The sequence below is a fragment of the Haematobia irritans genome, chromosome 4 (genome assembly GCF_050003625.1).
Source record: "Haematobia irritans isolate KBUSLIRL chromosome 4, ASM5000362v1, whole genome shotgun sequence".
NCBI lineage: Eukaryota > Metazoa > Arthropoda > Insecta > Diptera > Muscidae > Haematobia > Haematobia irritans.
Window position 1 is genome coordinate 218,408,400 of NC_134400.1, and position 21,504 is coordinate 218,429,903.

Here is a 21,504-nt window from a genome sequence, read left to right on the forward strand (position 1 = left end):
TTTACGGGACAAGAGAGAGAGAGGTGCCACAAATTACGGACGGACTTTGTTTAATTTTATTTTTTGCTATCGTATTTTACTCGTTTCGTTGAGGTGTTTTCGTAATGGTGTTGGTTGGGTTTGATTTTGAAGTTGCTGCTGCTGGTTGACTGACTGGTTGGCTTGTGGCTGGCATTATTGTTGGTCGACAACAACAATAACGAAAAGGCAAAACAACAACATTTTAGCTTAACAAATCTGTAGAAAATCTGAAACTCAATGCCCGGCCAATTGCAGACGTAGAGTGGCAGTCGTTGTATTAAGACGTGTTTTGCGGATCTAAAACCAACTAAGAAATCCAGACCAAGTTTTTTTGTTTAAAAAAATTAAATTGTAATCCATCAAAAACTAGTTTACAACTTCTCTTGGAAAAATAAAAGAAGAAAAAAAAAACAATTAAATAAAACAAGACAAAACAAACAAAATCCTTTTACTTTTTCTGTTTCTTCTTCATAAATTGTCTAGAAAATCGATTAAATCGTAAAAAAAAATAAAAAAATTACCAATTAGAAAAAATAAATAATATATTTTTGTTGAAGAAACAAACTGTGATATTGTGAATTTGTTTTATTTTTTGTAGTTAAGAAAGAAAACAATTTGAGTTGAACAGTGTTGCGAGTATAGAAAAGCAAAGACGGATATATAAATGACCGAGAAGGATACCGCTTCCATGACAACCGTCCAAATGAAGGCCGACTACGCCGCTAGTGAGGTGTATAGCACCGCTAGTGAGCCACCACCGGTAAGAAAGTCTTGATCGTGTTTTCTTATTAAATAAACTATCATCCTTGTTATTTAAATGAAATCCATATTATGCTAAAACGAAAACTGCACTCAAAAATAAGTTTGATATTGCGCAGAAAATACTTTTGTGCCTGTAAAAATACTGAAGAATGAAGTTGGTTCAATAGGTCTGTCTTTAATAAAAAGACACAAATTTCAATCAACCAACTCGAAATAATAATTTTGTCCATTAATTTAAATAATAAATTTTTCTATGCATTTATTTTCGTGTTTTGTATTTTCATGACTTATTTTTTTAAATTTAACCAGAATACATATTTCGTTGCGGAACATTTGATTAATGTTATTGTATACGTATTTGTTTAAATATGTATTTTTATAAAAAAAAAACTCTAGAAACAACTTTTTTTTTAATAATTGTGGAACTGTTATTCAATAGATTTGATGATGCTATTTCGTTTTAGCATACCACGGACTTAAAAATTTCTATATAATCATTATGTATTTGGCTTAATGTGAAACTTTCATTCGTTTCTTATACATTTTTACTTTATTATTTTTTTTTCTAAGAATTTTAACATTTATAGCAAAAACATTAACTCTAAAATATTTGAGATGAAGAATATCAAAATAGGATTTCCAGAATATTATATAATATGCAGAAATAATGACTACTAATTTTAAAATGTTTATCAATTTTATTTGCTAACGCTATTTAATGTATTCGCCTTAATCGCAAGCAATAATTTAGCATAATTTCAATATAAATTAATTTGGCTAAGAATTCGCATATATTGTATTTGCAAACGGTATGATTTAACAAAATCAATAACATATATATATGTATTTTTATTTTCAATCAAATCAAGACACTATAGAGCTTAAGCAAAACCTTCACACAAAGATTTTTTCCTTTTCCACGATAAAAATATCACAACTACTGCTCCGCACACCAGTTATCTTGTCGACAAAACAGTTGATTGTTCTTTATTTGCGGTTAATTATATAGAATATTGTCATGTTTTGGCTTTTTACAAATATTTTCAAAATAAACTTTCGAGTACCTTGAGTACCCATAAAGAGTAAGAGTTTGTTTATTTGTCCTTGAATTTGAAATCGCACTAAATTAGCACATGAAATTGCACAAGGTGAAATGTGATATTATGTGATTTTAATGAAAAATACATGAAATATAATATTAAGAAATGCAAAATAATAACAGAACTAAACGAAAGCATAAAATAAAATTTTTCTAGGCAAATACAAACATGTATAACCCTAACATTGAAATTCGCAAAGTATTACAAATGGTTTTCTTCATAAAAGTTTGTTTAGTTTTCATGAATTTTGGAAGCACATATAAAATATTCAAAAGTAATACAATATTATCGGTTACTTGGCAATGAGTTTAAAATAGAATCAGGCAGCACTCATTGATACGAGAGCATTTCATCACCTTTGGTATCACAATGGACTAAGTGAGCCTGACATATCGGGCTACTATTTCAGCAGCAAATTTAGTGATTTTTGATTTCTAAAAAGCACCAAATTGCCTTTTTGGTGCATTTTCAAAAAAAAAACACCAACTTGCTGGTTTCTGGCATTTTCATTTAGTGCTTTTGGTGTTTTTTTCATTTTGAACAGTATTAAGTTTAATTGATACAAAAATTTGGATTAGACTTTCAAGAGCTTAAGAAACTCAACTTTATTGCTAAATATAGAATTTGATTGTTATGAAGGTGGTATTGATTATTTTTTAATTAATATTGTTATTTAGGGTATTCTGTAGAATAGTCTAGCGACCAGTGCCGAATTTTTGAAGTTGATAAAGATATCATCAAAAACGTTTGTATTAAATGTACAAAAGCACGCACAACTGAAATAAGCAATAGACTCCTTCCATATATTAATATTTTGAAAGTTGAACGACATTACTGATCAAAATGAATTGGATGAAAGCATTAAAACTGATCAAGGTGTATACTTGAATAGCGGTTTATAGCTTTATAAAATTACAAATTCAATACACAAAAGTCCTATAATACAAGTTGTTTTTTTTTTAGTAAACATTTAATTTTCGATTTTGTGTTGAATTTATAATATATTTTTGGTGCTTTTTGGCCTTGGGGAGTTGGCAACACTGATTTCGACCCTGGACCCATAGACTTTAACATATAATTAAATGTAATAGCCATAGGCTATACTATGAGGATACACATAGTTAGCATCATATTCAAGTATTTGTCTGATAGATTATGTTAATTGTTAATTGTGTTACTAAAACAGCATTCGCATACACAAATATTGCTAACCGGTTAAGTCCTAATTAGAAGATTAGAAACCGCTATAATTTTTAATAGAGGGGCTAACATTTTTCAAGAGGGGCTAAGCCTTCTCTCCAGAGGTCTTTCAGGGCTTATGCTATAAAGTATAAGCCAGCTGATTTATTCTTTTATTGAATTCTCGGAGTTCAGAATTCTTCCCTTCCCAGCACCCTGTGTTCTGTACACATACAAGCAAACCAACGAATAAAAGCAACTGAATTTAACAGAAGGAATTACGACCAAGCACACATACAAACGAGGGAAAATTGTTATTTTGATTCTACCTTATAAGTGTACCCTGGAAACTGCCAATCAATCTTTTTATCGTACCAACGCAACATGTTGGAGTATGTATTAATTCTGAAGGGAGCTCTTTTCATATATTACGTGGTCCGAGGGATAATCATAGTGGTCCTATCTTTTATAACTGGGTCATTGTATATAAAGCCACCTTAACACTATGCTGTTATGGAATATATTATATTAAGTGTAACATGCAAATAACCCTATTCTCTTTTAATATGAGCATTAATAATTTGTAGCTAAACTTATTCTTATTACCTTTTGCGAGAAGGTTGTACTTTCCGCTGGTATGATAAACCTTGAATCTGGGTCATTGATGTTAAAGTTATAAACACTTTTTTCATACGCTTTGTTGCTTAACATAAGCTCTTCTTTGTGTTGACTACAATCTGTGATTGCCAGCTAGTCTGTCCGTCCGTCAGTTAAGTAAACTCTTAGTTTTACACCATTGTTTAATTTTCTTCTTAAACATTGACTCTTTTCCATGTGTCTTACAAGTTTTCTGAAAAAGAAAAAAAAAACTGCGTGCCAGTTTCATTTTCAGTAAAAATGCCATGGTCATTTGATGTTGGGAAATTACCATTTTTTACCTCTCATCAGATGAAGCAACTATAAGAACAAAACCTTTCAAGAAACGGATGTGATGCAAAGAAACCAGTCACGTTTATGGTGATTTTGTGGTTAACAAAGAATCTTTGGTCATGACCAATTCCTTAGTTATTGTGACTTAATAAGAAACAAAACTATGGAATATTTTTTTTTCAAATTTAAAATTTTCCATTTAATTTGCTTTCATTGATTTGCTTTTTTAATGTTGTACTTTATTTGCGTTACTATAGATTAGAGAAAACTTTATTTTAGACAAGAAAAAAATACTTTGCTCCAATTTTAATATAAACCAATTAAAATCAGCAGTCCATTAGAAAAGTGTTGAATTAAAAAAAAGAGATATCTTATTGAATATAGCTGCCTTTGAAAGAAATCATATAAATTGCATTACATTTTCAATGTCATATACTCGTATAGCCTTCATATAAGCTCTATACTAAGGGTATCTTATATTCATGAGTGTTGTCTGATTCTATGTTTAGCTCAATGACATAGGACCATGTTTTTATAGTGATGTCCCGAACCCTCTTACAGAAGGTTTTGTACATTGAAAGATGTCACCACTCAATTCGATTCGAGCATAATGAACCATTCGTCAGGTTTTACACCTTAATTTTTATAATTGTATAAGTTTGAGCCGTCTTAGTTAATAATCGCAATGCAGTTCCTCAAATCAATACATTACAAATGGTCTGTATTAGTCCAGATTTTACTTTTGAGTCAAGGTGCTCATTTTTGCTGCATATTTTATCAGATTTTCCAGACATTCGGAATAACGAATAATTTCAGAACCCACCCCAATTGCTTTGGTTATTAAGTAGAGGGTGTATTAAAGTCGGTTTATCTTACAATTGCGTGGCTTCGTGTTTTCTCATTTAATTTCATAGAAAGCACTGTAGCATAGCAAAACCTCAGAAAAATCCCGGATGGAATACAGCCATTCGAAGAAGAAAAAAAAACAAACTCATGCGAAATGAAGCAACTGATCAAAACCATAAACGTGACATTTTCTTTAATACAATTGATAAAAATATTAAAAAACAATTGAAAACTCATATACAAGACTATAACTACGAGACAATATACAAAAGTACATTTTAATAAATGCTACAAAATTGCAATACATAAAAAAAAACTTCCATGGATCCAAAAGTACTTCATCAAGTATAATAGCAAAATGAAAACCAGAAAAAGTGTCATGATCATAGCAATGCTCAGGACTAGTCGGCTTCGTTTGGGGGGGTTTGAACATGATTTGCATTTCAATGATATTTAATGAGAAATTTCGGGGAGTATTATGAACGTGAATAAAACACAAAATGATTTTGGCTATGATATGATCTCCGTCCCTCTCTCCCTATACAGACTTAAGCGCGGATCAACCGCCAAACACAAATGGATTTAGCAATGTCATCTTTCTAATAACTGCGCCATAGTTTACCGTCTTCTGTGTGAGCAGTTTCAAGTTGTAATAGCAAATTTAAACAAAAAATCCCATAAAATAAGATTATAATGTTTTTTTTTTGTTTTACTTGGGAATAAATGATAATAAAACAATCACCTGCCGGGTAGATAATAAATAATATTATTATAGACAGACATAGCCTGTCTTACGTATGCATTCAAAACTAGTCACACATACACATACAAACACACTCATATCCACACTGTGCAATCTGAAATGTAAATTTAGGTAAATTGCATGGGACCGATATGCAAACAACGTGCGGATCATTGCTATGTTTATTATCTCTCATTATTTATCAAAAAATAAAAAAAAGACGAACTCAGCTTGTAATGGACTTTGCATTCAAAATTTATTTTTATGCCTTTATTCCATTCAAAGACCCGAGAGAATTCATGTGACCAAGTAGCCGTATATACATATAACGTCCATCGAGGCAAATGGGTTTTATTTTGGTTGCGTTGTGATTTCCATAAAAAGGCCTATGACGTACTATTACTTGTTTGGCTATAGAGATGTTAGTAGCATTCATGCCCCTGCATATAAAATAGCTTAGAAGATCTTTCTTTTGTTAGAACTATGTTATGTCATCATTTCCATTCGCAGAGAACCAAGAACGCTCATACACTGGGGAAAAGATATGATATAAGATTGCTAACATTTTTTATCTAACCTATTGCCATTTTTGTACTTTTCTTTAAGAAAAATAAGCACCGTGATACCCCCGTCACACATTTGGTACCTTTTACAACTTTTATATATTAAATATGTACATTTAGTTAAGTTGATCAGTTTATCCTTAACTTCAATTTCTGTCAAATCAAATAGAAAATGTTATTTGTGAATGGCTGATTCCTGTGGTGTTTCATTGTCCATGCAGAGAATGTAAAATATCTCCGCTGTTCTAGTTGTGACAAAAGTCGGAAAAGTTAATGAATTAATGTCAACTTAGTTGACTCAACTAATATTGTTACGTATTCGTAAACGAGAACATGGGGTTATAACGGTGATAAATTGTTCTGAATCCGAAGTAGCCTAGGTCACGCAGTCTTATTCTACTCTTCATATTTTGGTGGCGGAACGCCAAGCATAGCGTTCGAATACATTTAAAATTGACAACATGACCCTAACGATTACTGATTGCACACTAAACAATCCAGAGTACATGTTTTGGGCATGTCTTAATTTTTCCAGTGTACAAAAAAAAAGGAAAAATTTCAAATTCAAAACATGTATGTGATTTGATACTGGCTAACAACTAATTATGATATGTCGGCTTTTAGATTTACAAAGAAACGTAGTCATAAATTGACATATTATGGAATATCGGATGTTAATGGATGGAATTTCTTTTAAAGATGTGAAGCGTGTTGATTGGCTTGATATATATAAATGGTAATGTACTCCGTAATTACCTAGCAAAAAAATACCAATAACAATTAGTTCCAGTAAGGGGCTTAATGAGCCATTCCAATATCTAGAATCGAAAATATAACAGAAAATACAAATAATCCTTTCTTGCTTTAACCATTAAAACAAAATTTAAACAAATGTATTTGTTATCGAAAACACATCCGTTTCCATACTAATTATCTATGGGAATGTCACGTTTCACTTCATTTGGAATGCAATTAAAAATATGGCCAGCAAATAGCAACTTTTATATTTATAACTCATCAACTAAATTTTAGTACATGTTTTACAGGGGTTAGCAGGGAGATACGAAGAATTCGGTTTTGGGGGAACCCAGAGTAAATGCTATAAATATTTCTCGTATTAATTGTTATATTGATTTTGATTGGTCAAATCATTTAGGGGGGGAGGAGATTCTATCTCTCAACCAGCCTAATGTACGTTCCCGATATATTGTATTAATCCAAAGGTACCCCTTACATCTGTTATAAAAATTAATTGTTTTTGCCATTGTTTCAGTTTTATTTTCAAAATGAATTGCATGTAGCTTGATTTATGTTAATCTTTTTTTTTGCATTTGATTTAGAAATCATTTTAAATATTAAAAGTTACCCCAACTGTAAATCTTGGAAGCTTTGTATTTTTATTTAGTGTTTTCATTTCATGAGCCCATTTCTTGTAGTTGCCTAAATATTGTTTGCATCTAATTTCTTGTGAATCCAAGAGCAAATAGCATTAATTTTTATATATGAATTGCAGAATTTTGCTTAAACGTTTACGTTTAGCTTTTCATTGCATTAAGTATCTATTCAATATGGAGAAACCAGTTCAAGTTATTCTTTACACACCATATATGATCATTACATTTTAATTAATACACGCTGAAAAAAAGCATGTCCTGTTCGAAAGATTTTACACTTTACACTAATGGTTTTGGTATTGATTCCGAGCCAAAAACGCCGAGAATTGAAGTAAGCATTTAAGACTCCTTCAAATTTGTGTTTTGCGTTCTTGGTTTTATGGAACAAATTTTAATTCATTCGTTTTACAGTTCTTTTCTTCATAGGCTACCCAGCAAAAAAAATTGGAAGTTCTTCCAACGGCACAACTTTAAAAGCACTTCCAGAATATGCACTCCCAATGGTGTTATTTATTTTAACTACCCAGGAAGTTCTTTTAATTCAATTTTTTATAACTAGGTTTTTTCATACTTTTAATGGGTAGTTTTAACTTTTTTTGTTTCAAAGAGGTTACAAACAGAGTAAGAATTCATAAAATGGTACAAATCATTTAAATTTTGTCGAAAAAAATGTTAAATCTAATCGGAAAAAAAAATGTGAATTTTTGAAAATATTTGAGGTCTAACGTTTCCGACAAGCGTTAGAATCCAATAAAAATTATAAAAATTATAGAATTAAAAAGCCATTTTGACCTTAGTCATACAACATTTTCCTTCATATAAAGATACCCATTTTTAAGTTGAATCACCTAACTATAAGGACAAAACGACTTCATTGAAATGTTTATCTACTTTTGGACAAGAAAAAACCTGTATATCAGAGAAAAGCGTCTTATACGCTAAGCAAAATTCGGATTCGTACTTTAAGTTAATGAAATCTTTGGCCTCACGACAATATTTTGTTCAGTGCATACATATATATATATGTGTGATTGTTTAAGTTTAAGTGAGTAGCTACTCGTATTGAAATGAAGTCATGCTTTATGTGTATGAAGCAACAGATATTGGTATATAATTAAAAAATACGAACTACACAACATTTTCATAAGATTTATTTGAAATAATGGAAAATCTTAGGTAAAGTTTATATGACAGCCTGCTTTATTAAAGGCTCACTTAGACTATTCACTCCAGTGTGATACCACATTAACTAAAAATACCTATTACAATTCTAGGGAGTCACCGTGGTGCAATGGTTAGCATGCCCGCCTTGCATACACAAGTTTCGATTCCTGCTTCGACAGAACACCAAAAAGTTTTTCAGCAGCGGATTATCCCATCCCATTGATGCTGGTGACATTTATGAGTGTTTCAAAGCTTCTCTAAGTGGTTTCACTGCAATGTGGAACGCCGTTCGGTCTCGGCTATAAAAAGGAGGTCCCTTGTCATTGAGCTTAACATGGAATCGGGCAGCACTCAGTGATAAGAGAGAAGTTCACCACTGTGGTATCACAATGGACTGAATAGTCTAAGTGAGCCTGATGCATCGGGCTGCCACCCAACCTAACCTAACCTACACTTCTAGTGTTTACCGTTCTAAATAAATCGAATATTCTTATTGCAAAGAAAACTCCTACCAACATTTTTGTTAAATTAACAGAGGCAACAAATCTATGGGTTATATATTAAGCTACAACATATTTTAAGAAATTAATATCCATATTCTTATCCTTACACTTATTGTGAATTGTGAGGACGCGAAATTTCGAAGCATCAATAAACGATAGTTAAACCGCTCAGAAATGCTGGTTATATTTTCAATAAAAATGTTCACGAAATGACATAATTTCCTATTCCATAGTTAAGCTCATAAGTGAAATTGTGTGAGACTCATAAAAATTCTTCGTAAATATTTCAACCACAATGTCCTTAAACAACGAACCAACTTTTAATGTACTACTAATGTTATGCTATATCTTCTGTATTCCTATTTATCTAAATCTAGAGGTGGTATAGTGATCTTATATAAATGATATACATACATTAAATATTGTGTGTACACCTAAAGAAAAAATTCTTTCCTATGGAACGAAAATATTGAAAAATGAAATTCCCATTTTTAATAAAGTATTTTCTTTAAGAGCCAACAAATCTCTAATCTTTTTTATTTGCTTTTAAAGAAAAGTTTTAAACAAAAACAAAAAAAATCTTTTTCTAAAATGTCGTATCTCAGAAACAACTCTTCTTTCTATGTACACATCTTGCAAAGTAATAAATTTAAACTATTATTATATATTATAACGATATTAAGACATTAATGTGCCTAGCAAATTTTGAATATTAATTATCCTAAGTTTAATGTAATTCATTTATTAAAGCAGTTTTTAAATTATTTTCTTTTTATGTTTTTCCAATAAAAATGTTTATAAATGTGTGTGTGTGTATGAATATGTGTGATGGCAAATATTTTGTTATAACCACACACATCACAAACCCATTTGCCCACCAAACCAAAATCTCCTATCCTACACCAATCAACCTACCAACCAACAACCAACCAAAACGTTCGCATTGTGATGGCAATTCGGATCCATAACCAAATCTCCCTTCACTCATGTCAAAATTCAACTGAACATTTGAAATGCCCTCAAAAAAATCACCAAACAATTGCAGCTGGGATTTTTTCATTTTAATCCTCAACAGGTTTGTTGCTTAAGTCTTTCGTTTTCGTAGAGCGCACTATTAACTCACCTCAACTTAATTGAACCGAACTCATTTGTGGTACTCGTATCTACTCTCCTCTCTATCTTCTTGATTTTGTGTTACCTTGTGTTTTGCACTCATCTGAATAAAGCACATATTCATATATACACTCACACACATAGGATTTTTATATACCGACACACATTCAAAGGCACTCAACTCACAAGAAACTTTCGCAATTGCACCTTTTTATTTCTTTTGTTTTCCAAGCACCAGCATAAAATATAATTAAATTGTCATTTTCTTGTTTCTTCTTGCATTTCTCTAACTATTTTTTTGTTTGTTCATTACATATTCAAAATACAAAACTATATTTAGTTAGATATGATAAAAAAAACTGTAGGAGCGTAGGTATGAATAAGACATGATTTATTGTTGAAGAAGGCAATTATTGCCATGAAATTCATCTCGCATCTCTTAACAATAGGCAAGAAAAAAATATAATTTTACTTACTAATGAAGCTGTACAATACTTTTTGAGCACTAGAAATAGATTCAGTGCAAAAAACAAAACAATAATGAGAAAAGTGATTAACAAATGAAAGATAGATAGACATTCACTTTTCTCCTACACAAAGGAAGATGCTTTGGCAAACTTCAAGTGTTTTTATTTCGAAATGTCGCAATATAGTTATTCATTTATTTACTTACTTTCCAAGTTTATTGTAATAGGTACACTAAAGATAGATAGCCCATTAATTTATTTATTGGAATACATGATCTTGATGAAGTGCAATATATTTTTCACACTTTTTGGAACATTGTTGATATTGACCAACTTGTTTATAATTCACAAGTGTGTTTGCTATATAAATAATAATTAGAAATACTAAAATAATATTTACGTAGTTGAGTTAACACTAATATTTAAAATGTTATTTTTCGTTACCTTAACAAGGAGTGGAGTAACATTTTTGTAAAATCCAAAGCAGGCCTTGTTAGATTTAAGCTTGGAAATTATACTTGTATTGTGGAGAAATAACCTTAACACCCAATTACTCAAGATTTATTATTGATTTTATTTAAACTAAAAATAACAAAGAAGTGCTAACATTTTGTCGTACAACCAGTAGAAATTGCGCAAATTTTGTCGAAGCATTTTATGATATCAAGCAGTTGTACAACTTTAAAGTGTTAACAAAACCAAAGTGACTGTCGGTAGATGAACGCTTGTTTACACCCAGCAAAAAATTGCTCTTTCTTTTAGAAGCTTATCTGTCTTGCCAAGTATTTAGCTTATATTTTTCTTTTTTTATTCTTCAAAATTTAATATGTATTTTAATTTCAATAATATCGTTCGACACCAACCATTTGTGATGCTCAGCTGGTTATTAACAAGTACATCCATATTTTAAAAATGTCTAGGATATTTTCCTATCAAAATCATTTGCAATCATTATGACAGGAAATCACAGGATGTGGGGGTGGCTCGCATTTTTGCCGATCATACCACATGCCAAGAAAATATTTACCATGGCGTGCTACTCATCATAAAGGGTGATACGGTCAAAATTTGGTCAAGGGAAAACGCGTGTAAATCGGTGAAATCGTTTATTTAAGAAATCAAATTAAATTTCGTTTTCAAGTTCAATTAGTATAAAATTCAGGAAAAATATTCAGTTAGGCTTTCGCTTTTCCAAATCCGAATTCACGCTTGACACCTGCCATCAGATTTTGTACAGCCACCTTGTCCACCTTCTTCGCCGCAGAAAGCCAGTTTGCCTTGAACTGCTGCTCGTCCTTAGCAGTTTTTTTGGTCTTCTGCACGTTGTTGGCGGCGTACCACTCCATGGCCTTTTTACTGTAATGGCAAGATGCCAAATCCGGCCAAACTGTACGGAACAACCGTGTTTCTTCAGGAAAGACAGCAGACGTTTATTCAAACACTCTTTCACGTAAATTTCTTGGTTGAAAGTCCCGGAAGCTATGAAAATGATGCTTTTCAAGCCACAGGTACAGATGGCTTGCCAAACCAGATATTTCTTTGCGAACTTTGACAGGTTTATGTGCTTGAAAATATCTGCTACATTTCCCCATCCTTTTACCGTATAAAACTCCTGCCCCGGAAGCTGCTTGTAGTCGGCTTTGACGTAGGTTTCGTCGTCCATTACCACGCAGTCAAACTTCGTCAGCATCGTCGTGTACAGCCTCCGGGATCGCGCTTTGGCCGTCGTATTTTGTTTATCATCGCGATTTGGAGTCACTACCTTCTTGTAAGTCGATAGTCCGGCTCGTTTTTTGGCTCGATGCACGGTTGTAGACGATACACCGTGTTTATTTGCGCATCTCGGAGAGAGAGGTTAGGGTTTCGGTGGAAACTACCGGCAACTTTCTTTGTCGTCTCAGCGGCTTCCGGTTTTCGATTTCCCCCGATCCAGACTTCCTGGCTGTCGACAAACACTTTAATTACATTTGTAACAGTTGATTTGGCAACTTTTAGCGATTTTGCCAGCTTTGCGTGCGAGTAGCTCGGATTTTCGCGATGCGCAAGCAAAATTTTGATACGCTGCTCTTCTTGCTTGGACGGCATTTTGACAACTGAAGAGTGAATTCCAAAATCAAAATAGGAGCAACATTCTACACACACACACACCTTCAAAATGAGGGATGTTCAGGTTTTTTAAATGCAAAATTGAAAGAAATACGTCAAGTTTATATTGACCAAATTTTGACCGTATCACCCTTTATGAAGAACACTTCGTGCGTCCCTTCCAAACGCGGTAAAAGAAAAGTTCAGTCCAATCGGGATAAAACTACTCAACAGTGGCCTTATATGAGTATGTACACGCTCTTGCATCAGGCGGCTAGGTTACGTATTTATCCGGAGTACAGAGATCAATTTTGTAAATTCATGCAATCTGCATGAACAATTATCTAGCCATTTTTCATTTCTACACAATTTATTTTGAAAATTTATATAAATTATCATTAATATGGAAATTCAATTAAGACCCATAAAACAATTTACTTTCAAGGAACAATTCCGTAGCCATTAAGATGCCATACATCAACATTTTCCCTCCCCTTTTCCCCAAATTCAAAAAAAAAGATAACGGGTGGACGATCAAACAAATTGAAATTACTGATGGAGTATCGTATCGGATTTTGAACTTGAATTGGAAACCATTACAAAACCAGATGGCAATGCAAACATTTCAGATGGTTAATATTTCCATAGAGAGGAGTGTGATTACACTCATTTCGGTAGAAGGGGAAAGTTGGCTTTTGAAAAATGCAATTCATGGATTGTTTAACATTTGCCAATGCTAATGAAAAAATAAATAAAATTGGGAATTCGTGTTGTTCCAGAGAATTCTTTGTCAAAAAAAAAAAAAAAAACAAAAACACAACAAACTTGAAATATTAATGCGTTTGCACGAAACAAAAATATTTTAACTTAGTCATCATAATAATTAATATTGTGTGTTATTTTTTTCGATGAAATATTGTCAACAAAACTCAATTATCTAAATAAGACAAAAACAAATATTATAAATGGGTTTTGTACTTTGTGCGATAGTTTTGAAAGATGTTATTGATAGAAAGAATACAAAATGATTAAAAAACGTAGATTATATGCAATTCGGAACAATGTGAAAAATGCGATGAAACAAAAATTCCAACTATTCTAGAGAATATCAAATGAATAAATACGTGATCTTTCACAAAATAATAAATACATTTTTTATCTAAAATATTGGGCACATTTTTGACTATGAAGAAAGAGATATATGAGAACAAGAGTTTTCGTTTACTTAGAAAATGATTCTAAAAAATAAAGAAATGCAAATTGAATTACCATTTTTATATATCCTGGTATAATGTAGTAGCAATTAGTATATTTTGGGATTATATAATTAAAATGATATGAAAATATCTTCTACGATATATAATGAAATCCAAAACAGTAATATGTTTTTTGGTGTCTCTAAACCTAAATCTTCAAACTTTGTTATCGTAAAGGTCTTTATTTATAATTATTATTCGAGCTACCTTACATCTAAACGCAAATACTAATGAGAAAACGAGTAGTTGTAACAACAAGCAGGCTCAATTAGCTAATTTAATTTAAACATACCGTCTAATAATAATATTTTGGTGTATCATAAAATGAATGACAAAGTTTGCAGTTAACCTACAAATTGCGACAAATATAAAATTTCCTACAAATTTATTTGTTTGTTGTATTATACCATTCTTATTTTGAATCTGTTTACATCTCTCTTTGAACGTCAACCCCACCCATTACAATGGACAATTCATTTGTGTATCTGCACTTAAAGATAAGATATTCTCACTTAAATCCCAAATAATAACAATTTTTACGGTATATAATACATTGTACTTAAAAATAAATTTACGAGTACAATTGTTATCTGATTTTAAAACTAAAAGCAAATTTGCATATTGCACTCGAACAACAATAAATAGGAATATTAAAATGTCATGAGGCAATATACGTAGAAATGTTTATGACTTCAGTGCAAAGCTGCGTTGGAGAAATTCAGAAGTTGGGAATTTTTTAAAACAATATGAGTTAACAATCAAAAAAATATGAAAGACGAAAGAATTGCAATTTATAATCGTGCCTATGTTTTTAAAACGAATTTTTCATATGAAGATTTTCATTTCAGGATAAGCCTACACGCTAGGAAAAATTACATTCGTCCAGAATGAAATTTTACACAAACGAATTTTCCCTTTCTTATGAATTAAATTCTTTTAGTTGCTCCAAACCTTTATGATATACGATTGTCTCTAATATTTTTTCTTGGTTTTCAAGAAAATCTACTTTGATGTCTAAAATCTCGTTCCTTAGAAAAGAAAGCTCTTCTTTCAGTATAGTTTGTATTTCTTCAAAGTGGCTAGATTATTGTATAATAACCAATTTGTAGTTTGCAGTTCTTAGATACATACAATAGCATATACTGATTTCACATTATGCAAACATTTATTAGTCAACCACTATAGACACATTTAAACTATGTATTGATTTTAACTCCTGTTTTTTTTTGTAATTTCAGGCCTATAAACGTCAATCGAATTCGGTGAAGATAGCTAAAATCACTGCTTTCACCATTATCGTCTCATCGTTCATTTTGGGCGCTTTTATTTTGGCATCGTCATATTTGCAAGCCAAAGCATCATGTGACCAAGTGCAGGCACTTGACTCCGTTTTGGAAAAGGAATTGATGTTGGAAACTTTACAACAAGTAAATAAGGTAAGATAATATTTTTTTCGTGTGGAAATTACGAAGTTTAAAGAGAGGATAGCTGAATCTCTTACAAGATGCCATCATGGATATACTAAAAGAAGTGAACTATCCCGGGCAAGAAAGTCATTTTAACTCTATTTTAGTTCATGGAAATTATTTTAAATTATATTTAGTTCATGGTTCAAAATTCCTTTAAATTTGTAAATTTTACCACAAAATTGGCCATTTTGCACTTCTCATAGTGCTATTTTTAACTCCAATTGCAATTTTTTAACTCCAATTTTCTTCCAAACTATGAAATTTTCTGTAAAATGTGAAAAACATGAATAATGTCAAATAAATTTTCAGTTTTGAACATCCAGATTTATTATAACAATGAAGTTCTCTTTAACTAGAGAAAAAATTGATAATGTCTAATAAATTTGAATTGAACTTTATTTAATTTTATGATATCGGCGTTTGCAATATATTTTAGTTATAATTTTCTAAAATTAACCCGGTGGGTTAACTTTTTTATGAATGCATTAAGTAAATAATTCTTTGTATTTAGTTAAACAAATTATATTTTGTTAGCTCAACTTTTATTTTTATTCTTGAAAATATCATCTGGAAAACATATTCACATGCTATTTTCGATGTCCTAACTACGATATGTTACGATTTATTCGTTTGTCATAGTTAGTCTATGCAATCTATAATCGTAATTGATTGCAATACATACTCTACAAGATTAACAGGAATGAAAAAAAATAGAATTGTTCTTTAAAATCTTCTACACTGTTAGAAAAATATGTTTTTCATATGTTTCGATATAAACAAAATGTGTTTCGGGCACAATTTTTAAACACAATATATTTAAGTGCAAACATGTAATATTCTCAAACTAACACTAAATGTTTGGAACACATATGTTAATATGTTAGAATATATTATGTTTGGGGCATGCATGTTTCATAAAAATTATATGTGTGAATGTAAACATATATAAATTTACAAATTTCGAGTAAACATATATATGTTGTGATATTTTATTCAGAGAGCGACAGAGAGAGAGAGTATAGAGAACGAAATAGAGATAAAAACCGGGAGGGTCGACGAAAGATATCAAATTAACACAGCGAGAGAATCAAAAGAGAGCAATTTCTGTGAAACCGCTTATATGTTGTTTCGGAAACTGCTTTATGATAAGGCCAAAAATTGTATATGCTTAAGTCTAAATGTTATTTAATTTAAGCCTAATTATTATTTAATTTGTGTATATTCTAAAATTATTTATGTATGTTTATACTCGACCCCACGTTCTTCCTTTGTTAGAGTTTTTGAATTCCTTCCAAAATTTCAAACTTTTATACCAAAACCAGTTTTTTATTACAAAATTGTTATTTCTGCAATAAAAAAATAATATCTTAGCCAAAAGCTCAGTCCATTTCGTTTATATCAAGCACTGTTTCTGACTGTAACCCACATTTCGAAGTTTCATTATAAAAATTTAATATAGTATAAATATAAATGTGTAAATTAAAAAAAAAATGGTGTTTGGTCGGAGCAGGGATTGAACCCACGACCCTTTGCATGTACGGCAGACATGCTAACCACTGCTCCACGTTGCCAACACATGTATGTTTCTGTTAAATAATGTTATGTTTGCATGGGCTCGTGGGCGCTGCAAACTATGCTATATAAATGTAACTTATAACGATAATTGTCTACTGGTGACTACAACAGCTACGTAGCTCAGTGGTAGTGTGTTGGCTTACAAACTGTATGGTCCTCGGTTCGATTCTCCGTCCAGGCGAAAGGTAAAATTTAAAAAAATTATAAAATTGAATAATTTCTTCAACATTATTTGTATTACAGAAAAAGGTGCCAAGAACTAAAAAATTTCGTGGAAGTGAAAATTATGTTAGGGAATGAGCACAATCTTCTTTGGAGAAAATTCTGCCAAGCATATAATATTTTTGGGCTCAAAATGCTTCCTAACATATTATATGTTCACATAAAACAAACATATTAATGTTTCGGCAGTATCCAATAATATATGTGCTTCCTGCAAAATATGTTTGGAACATATGTTAGAGAGGCGATTTTTTTTGAGGGTGTAGTGTCAAAATATTTGCATTTTTAATGTCTTAAATTACGCAATACATTCACAAAATTTAATCTATGGACCAAAATATCTCGTATTAAGCCATTTCTTAATTATCCATTGATATAAAAAATACCTCATTTGGCATTCGAAGAACAAATTGAAATTATTTTCTAACAAATTAATAGATAAATAAATATATGTTTAAAAATCGACATAAAAAATACTATTATACCTCATTCACATTACACTTCTAAAATCCACTTTAACTAGATTTCAACTGTCATTTGCTTTATAAAAAATGGATTTCAAATCTACTTTTAGTAGATTTCGAGCCTAATGTGAATGGGGTATTATATGTATTGGACAATATATAAAAAAATGTATAAATTATTTTACCCAACAATAATTTGTATGGTATAGCACAAAAAAAAACAAACTAATTATACCCACCCTCTGCAAAAAAAAAAAAAAAAAAAAAAAAAAAAACAAAGAATACTTAAATAGCGATTAGTTTCACAATTAATGAGTTGCAGAGACATCTATTAAACAATCAACCATAAAACATTGTCCATCCGCTCGTGCTGGTATGGACCGTACTATGGTACTGATGAATGCTTTAACTTATTATTTTCGCTTCTGTTGTTTTCTACCATTTATGGGTATAATCATCAAGGTTCATTATGTATTTTTTTTTTTTTTGCTTTTAATTTGTGCTCACCAACAACAATAGAAAATCGCGAAATTATTTCCCGGGAAAAAACAATAGATTTTCCGCATGCAAATAATGAATGGTCATTTTCGCCAATGCAAGCGAGAATAAGGCTAGGCTTTTACATGCCAGAGCCAAGAGCTCGCATCTAAAATTATATCGATAAGAAGAAATTACAAAATAATGACAAAAATTGTTTTCCAATTTTGTTATTGGACATGCGAAAAATATCCATTTATTGAATGTTCCCCATTCTCATTACTAAGTTAGCGATAATCGTCATCATTATCGTTGCACTGTAACAAAAGCTGCTGGTAAGGCACATCAATCTACAATATGTTAAAAATTGGACAGCCCTGTTACCTGTTGTTTAAATAATATTAAGCATGAGAAATCTTCAATTTTCAATGCACACACCTAAAAAAGTGAACTCACCATGAAAGAACTAAAATATTTTACTAATTGTAACATGCGACAAATTAGTTAATATTTTTTGTCAAAGTGAAGAAACTTTATTAAAACAAGTATATACGGCCGTAAGTTCGGCCAGGCCGAATATTATGTACCCTCCACCATGGATTGCGTAGAAACTTCTACTCACATTGTTGTTAAATATCATATACCACCACCAAGTACCAAATTTCAACCAGATCGGATGAATTTTGCTTCTCCAAAAGGCACCGGAGGTCAAACCTGGGGATCGGTTTATATGGGGCCTATATATAATTATGAACTGATAGGAACCAATTCCTTCATGGTTGTTGGATACCATATACTAACACCATGTACCAAATTTCAGCCGGATCGGATGAAATTTACTTCTCTTAGAGGCTCCGCAAGCCAAATCGGGGCATCGGTTTATATCGGGGCTATATATAATTATGGACCGATGTGATGTTCCTTTTGCCGTATAAAACTCCTGTCCCGGAAGCTGCTTGTAGTCGTCGTCCATTACCACGCAGTCAAACTTCGTCGTGTACAGCCTCCGGGATCGCGCTTTGGCCGTCGTATTTTGATTATCATCGCGATTTGGAGTCACTATCTTCTTGTGAGTCGATAGTCCGGCTCGTTTTTTGGCTCGATGCACGGTTGTAGACGATACATCCAGCTTATTTGCGGCATCTCGGAGAGAGAGGTAAGGGTTTCGCTTGAAACTACCGGCAACTCTCTTTGTCGTCTCAGCGGCTTCCGGTTTTCGATTTCCCCCGATCCAGACTTGGCTGTCGACAAACGTTCCCCAAACATGTGAACCAATTTTTGCGTGGTTGTTAGAGACCATATACTAACACCATGTACCAAATTTCAGCCGGATCGGATGAAATTTGGTTCTCTTAGAGGCATCGCAAGCCAAATTTGGGGGTCCGTTTATATGGGGGTTATACGTAAAAGTGGACCTATATGGCCCATTTGCAATACCATCCGACCTACATCAATAACAACTACTTGTGCCAAGTTTCAAGTCGATAGCTTGTTTCGTTCGAAAGTTAGCGTGATTTCAACAGACGGATGGACGGACATGCTCAGATCGACTCAGAATTTCACCACGACCCGGAATATATATACTTTAAGGGGTCTTAGAGCAATATTTCGATGTGTTACAAACGGAATGACAAAGTTAATAATCCTATGGTGGAGGGTATAAAAATAATGATTTTTTGATGTTGTTTAAGAAAATTTCATATTTTGAAAGAAAAAAAAATGGAGTTAAAATTTTTTGAAATATCTTTAGTGCTAGAGGAAATTGAGGACAGCTACACTGAACAAAATATTGTCGTGATGCCAAAGATTTCATGTCCTTAAAATATGAATAGAATAGAAGACGTATTTATCTAAAAGAAAGTTTTTCTCCTTGTCCAAAAGTCGATAAACTTTTCAATGAAGTCGTATTGTCCTTATAATTAAGTGATTTAACTTAAAAATGGGTATCATAACATGAAAGAAATTTTTTGGGTAATGTCAACTTGACTTTAATAGTTCAGAAAATTTCTTTAAAATGAATGAAATTGTCTCCATATTTGTTGTCTTTTTGCATCTTGACTACAAAGCAAAAAATCGTTCAAAAATAGGACATGTTTCTCAGCAATTTATTTTAAAGACGTTTTTTACTTGAAACATAGCATAATTTTTCCCAGAAGTCAAGTCTGAATTTGGAAAATAAAGTTGGCGTTAATTCGTTTTTAAAGGTCTTTGATAACATATGAAGAAAAAGTGCTGAAAAACGAAAAATTAAAATTTGCTTCCTAGAAGCAAGTACACAAACCCCAAATTTAAAAGAGAATTGTGTCTTAAAAGTATCCTTACTTGTATTCTCCGTTTCTTTGGCTCGGAATAAATACCAAAATTGTTCAAGTAAAGACAAAATCTTTGGAACCGGGTATGCTTTTTTTCAGTGTACAATTTATATAAAATTTACTTAGTTACAAAAGTATGAACAAATTTTAAATAAAATATTCTGAAAATCTGAACCATTTTGTGCAAATTTCGTAAAATATTCTACATCAGTTTTATTTTATTTTTTTTTTCACATTTATAATTCATTTCATCAAAGTAAGCAAAAAAATTATCTCTTTGAACGGCATTTTTTATGGTTCGTTCAGACTTTAGAAAAAGTTTCATTTTTGACCTAAGAATAAGAAAATGTTCCACTGTACTCAGTTGTAGTTACAAGCTTACGTACTTATATATAATTACAATAACCATCTAATATTGGCCTATTGTTTTCATATAGATGGGTTGTTTCACTTTTTCATGTTATTTTTCTATTTTTGCAATTCATAAATGACCGGGTATTAAACAAAATTAATTTCATGCTTTATTAGTTTCTGCTTTTGTAATATGGAAAAACCTGCAACAACGAGTATAACTATACTAGAAAACCTCAATTATTGTGACAGTGAGATCTATCGCCGATATTTCTTTGTTTCGCTATGTAAACAATATTTAAAAAAAAACCTGTAGTCAAGCCAATTTGCCGTATTTTACGAAAGTTGTGTCCATGAAAACTGATGTAAATGAACCTTTGTTCAATTGACCATAAAGTTTCTATACGATTTGCGTAATTGAAATAATGGTAGAGTTCATCGGTAAATAATGATAAATTATACAATGATTTTTTGTTTAAGAAAAGATGGAAACTTTTGTAGACTTTCTT

The 21,504-nt window shown here is 31.6% G+C and overlaps 1 protein-coding gene across 3 annotated transcripts in view; it reads left to right on the plus strand.

Annotated features, from left to right (window-relative positions):
* Positions 1–221: 221 nt before the first annotated feature.
* Positions 222–21,504, plus strand: part of Msr-110 — a 39,051-nt gene continuing 17,768 nt past the window's right edge. For 2 of the 3 annotated variants that reach the window (XM_075307535.1, XM_075307534.1), the window contains exons 1-4: positions 222–372; positions 620–781; positions 10,250–10,279; positions 15,364–15,561. In XM_075307535.1, coding sequence (XP_075163650.1) covers positions 686–781; positions 10,250–10,279; positions 15,364–15,561 — 324 coding nt within the window. In that variant the 5' untranslated portion in view covers positions 222–372; positions 620–685. The remainder of the gene's footprint in view (positions 373–619; positions 782–10,249; positions 10,280–15,363; positions 15,562–21,504) is intronic. The other variant, XM_075307536.1, reaches the window with a different exon arrangement.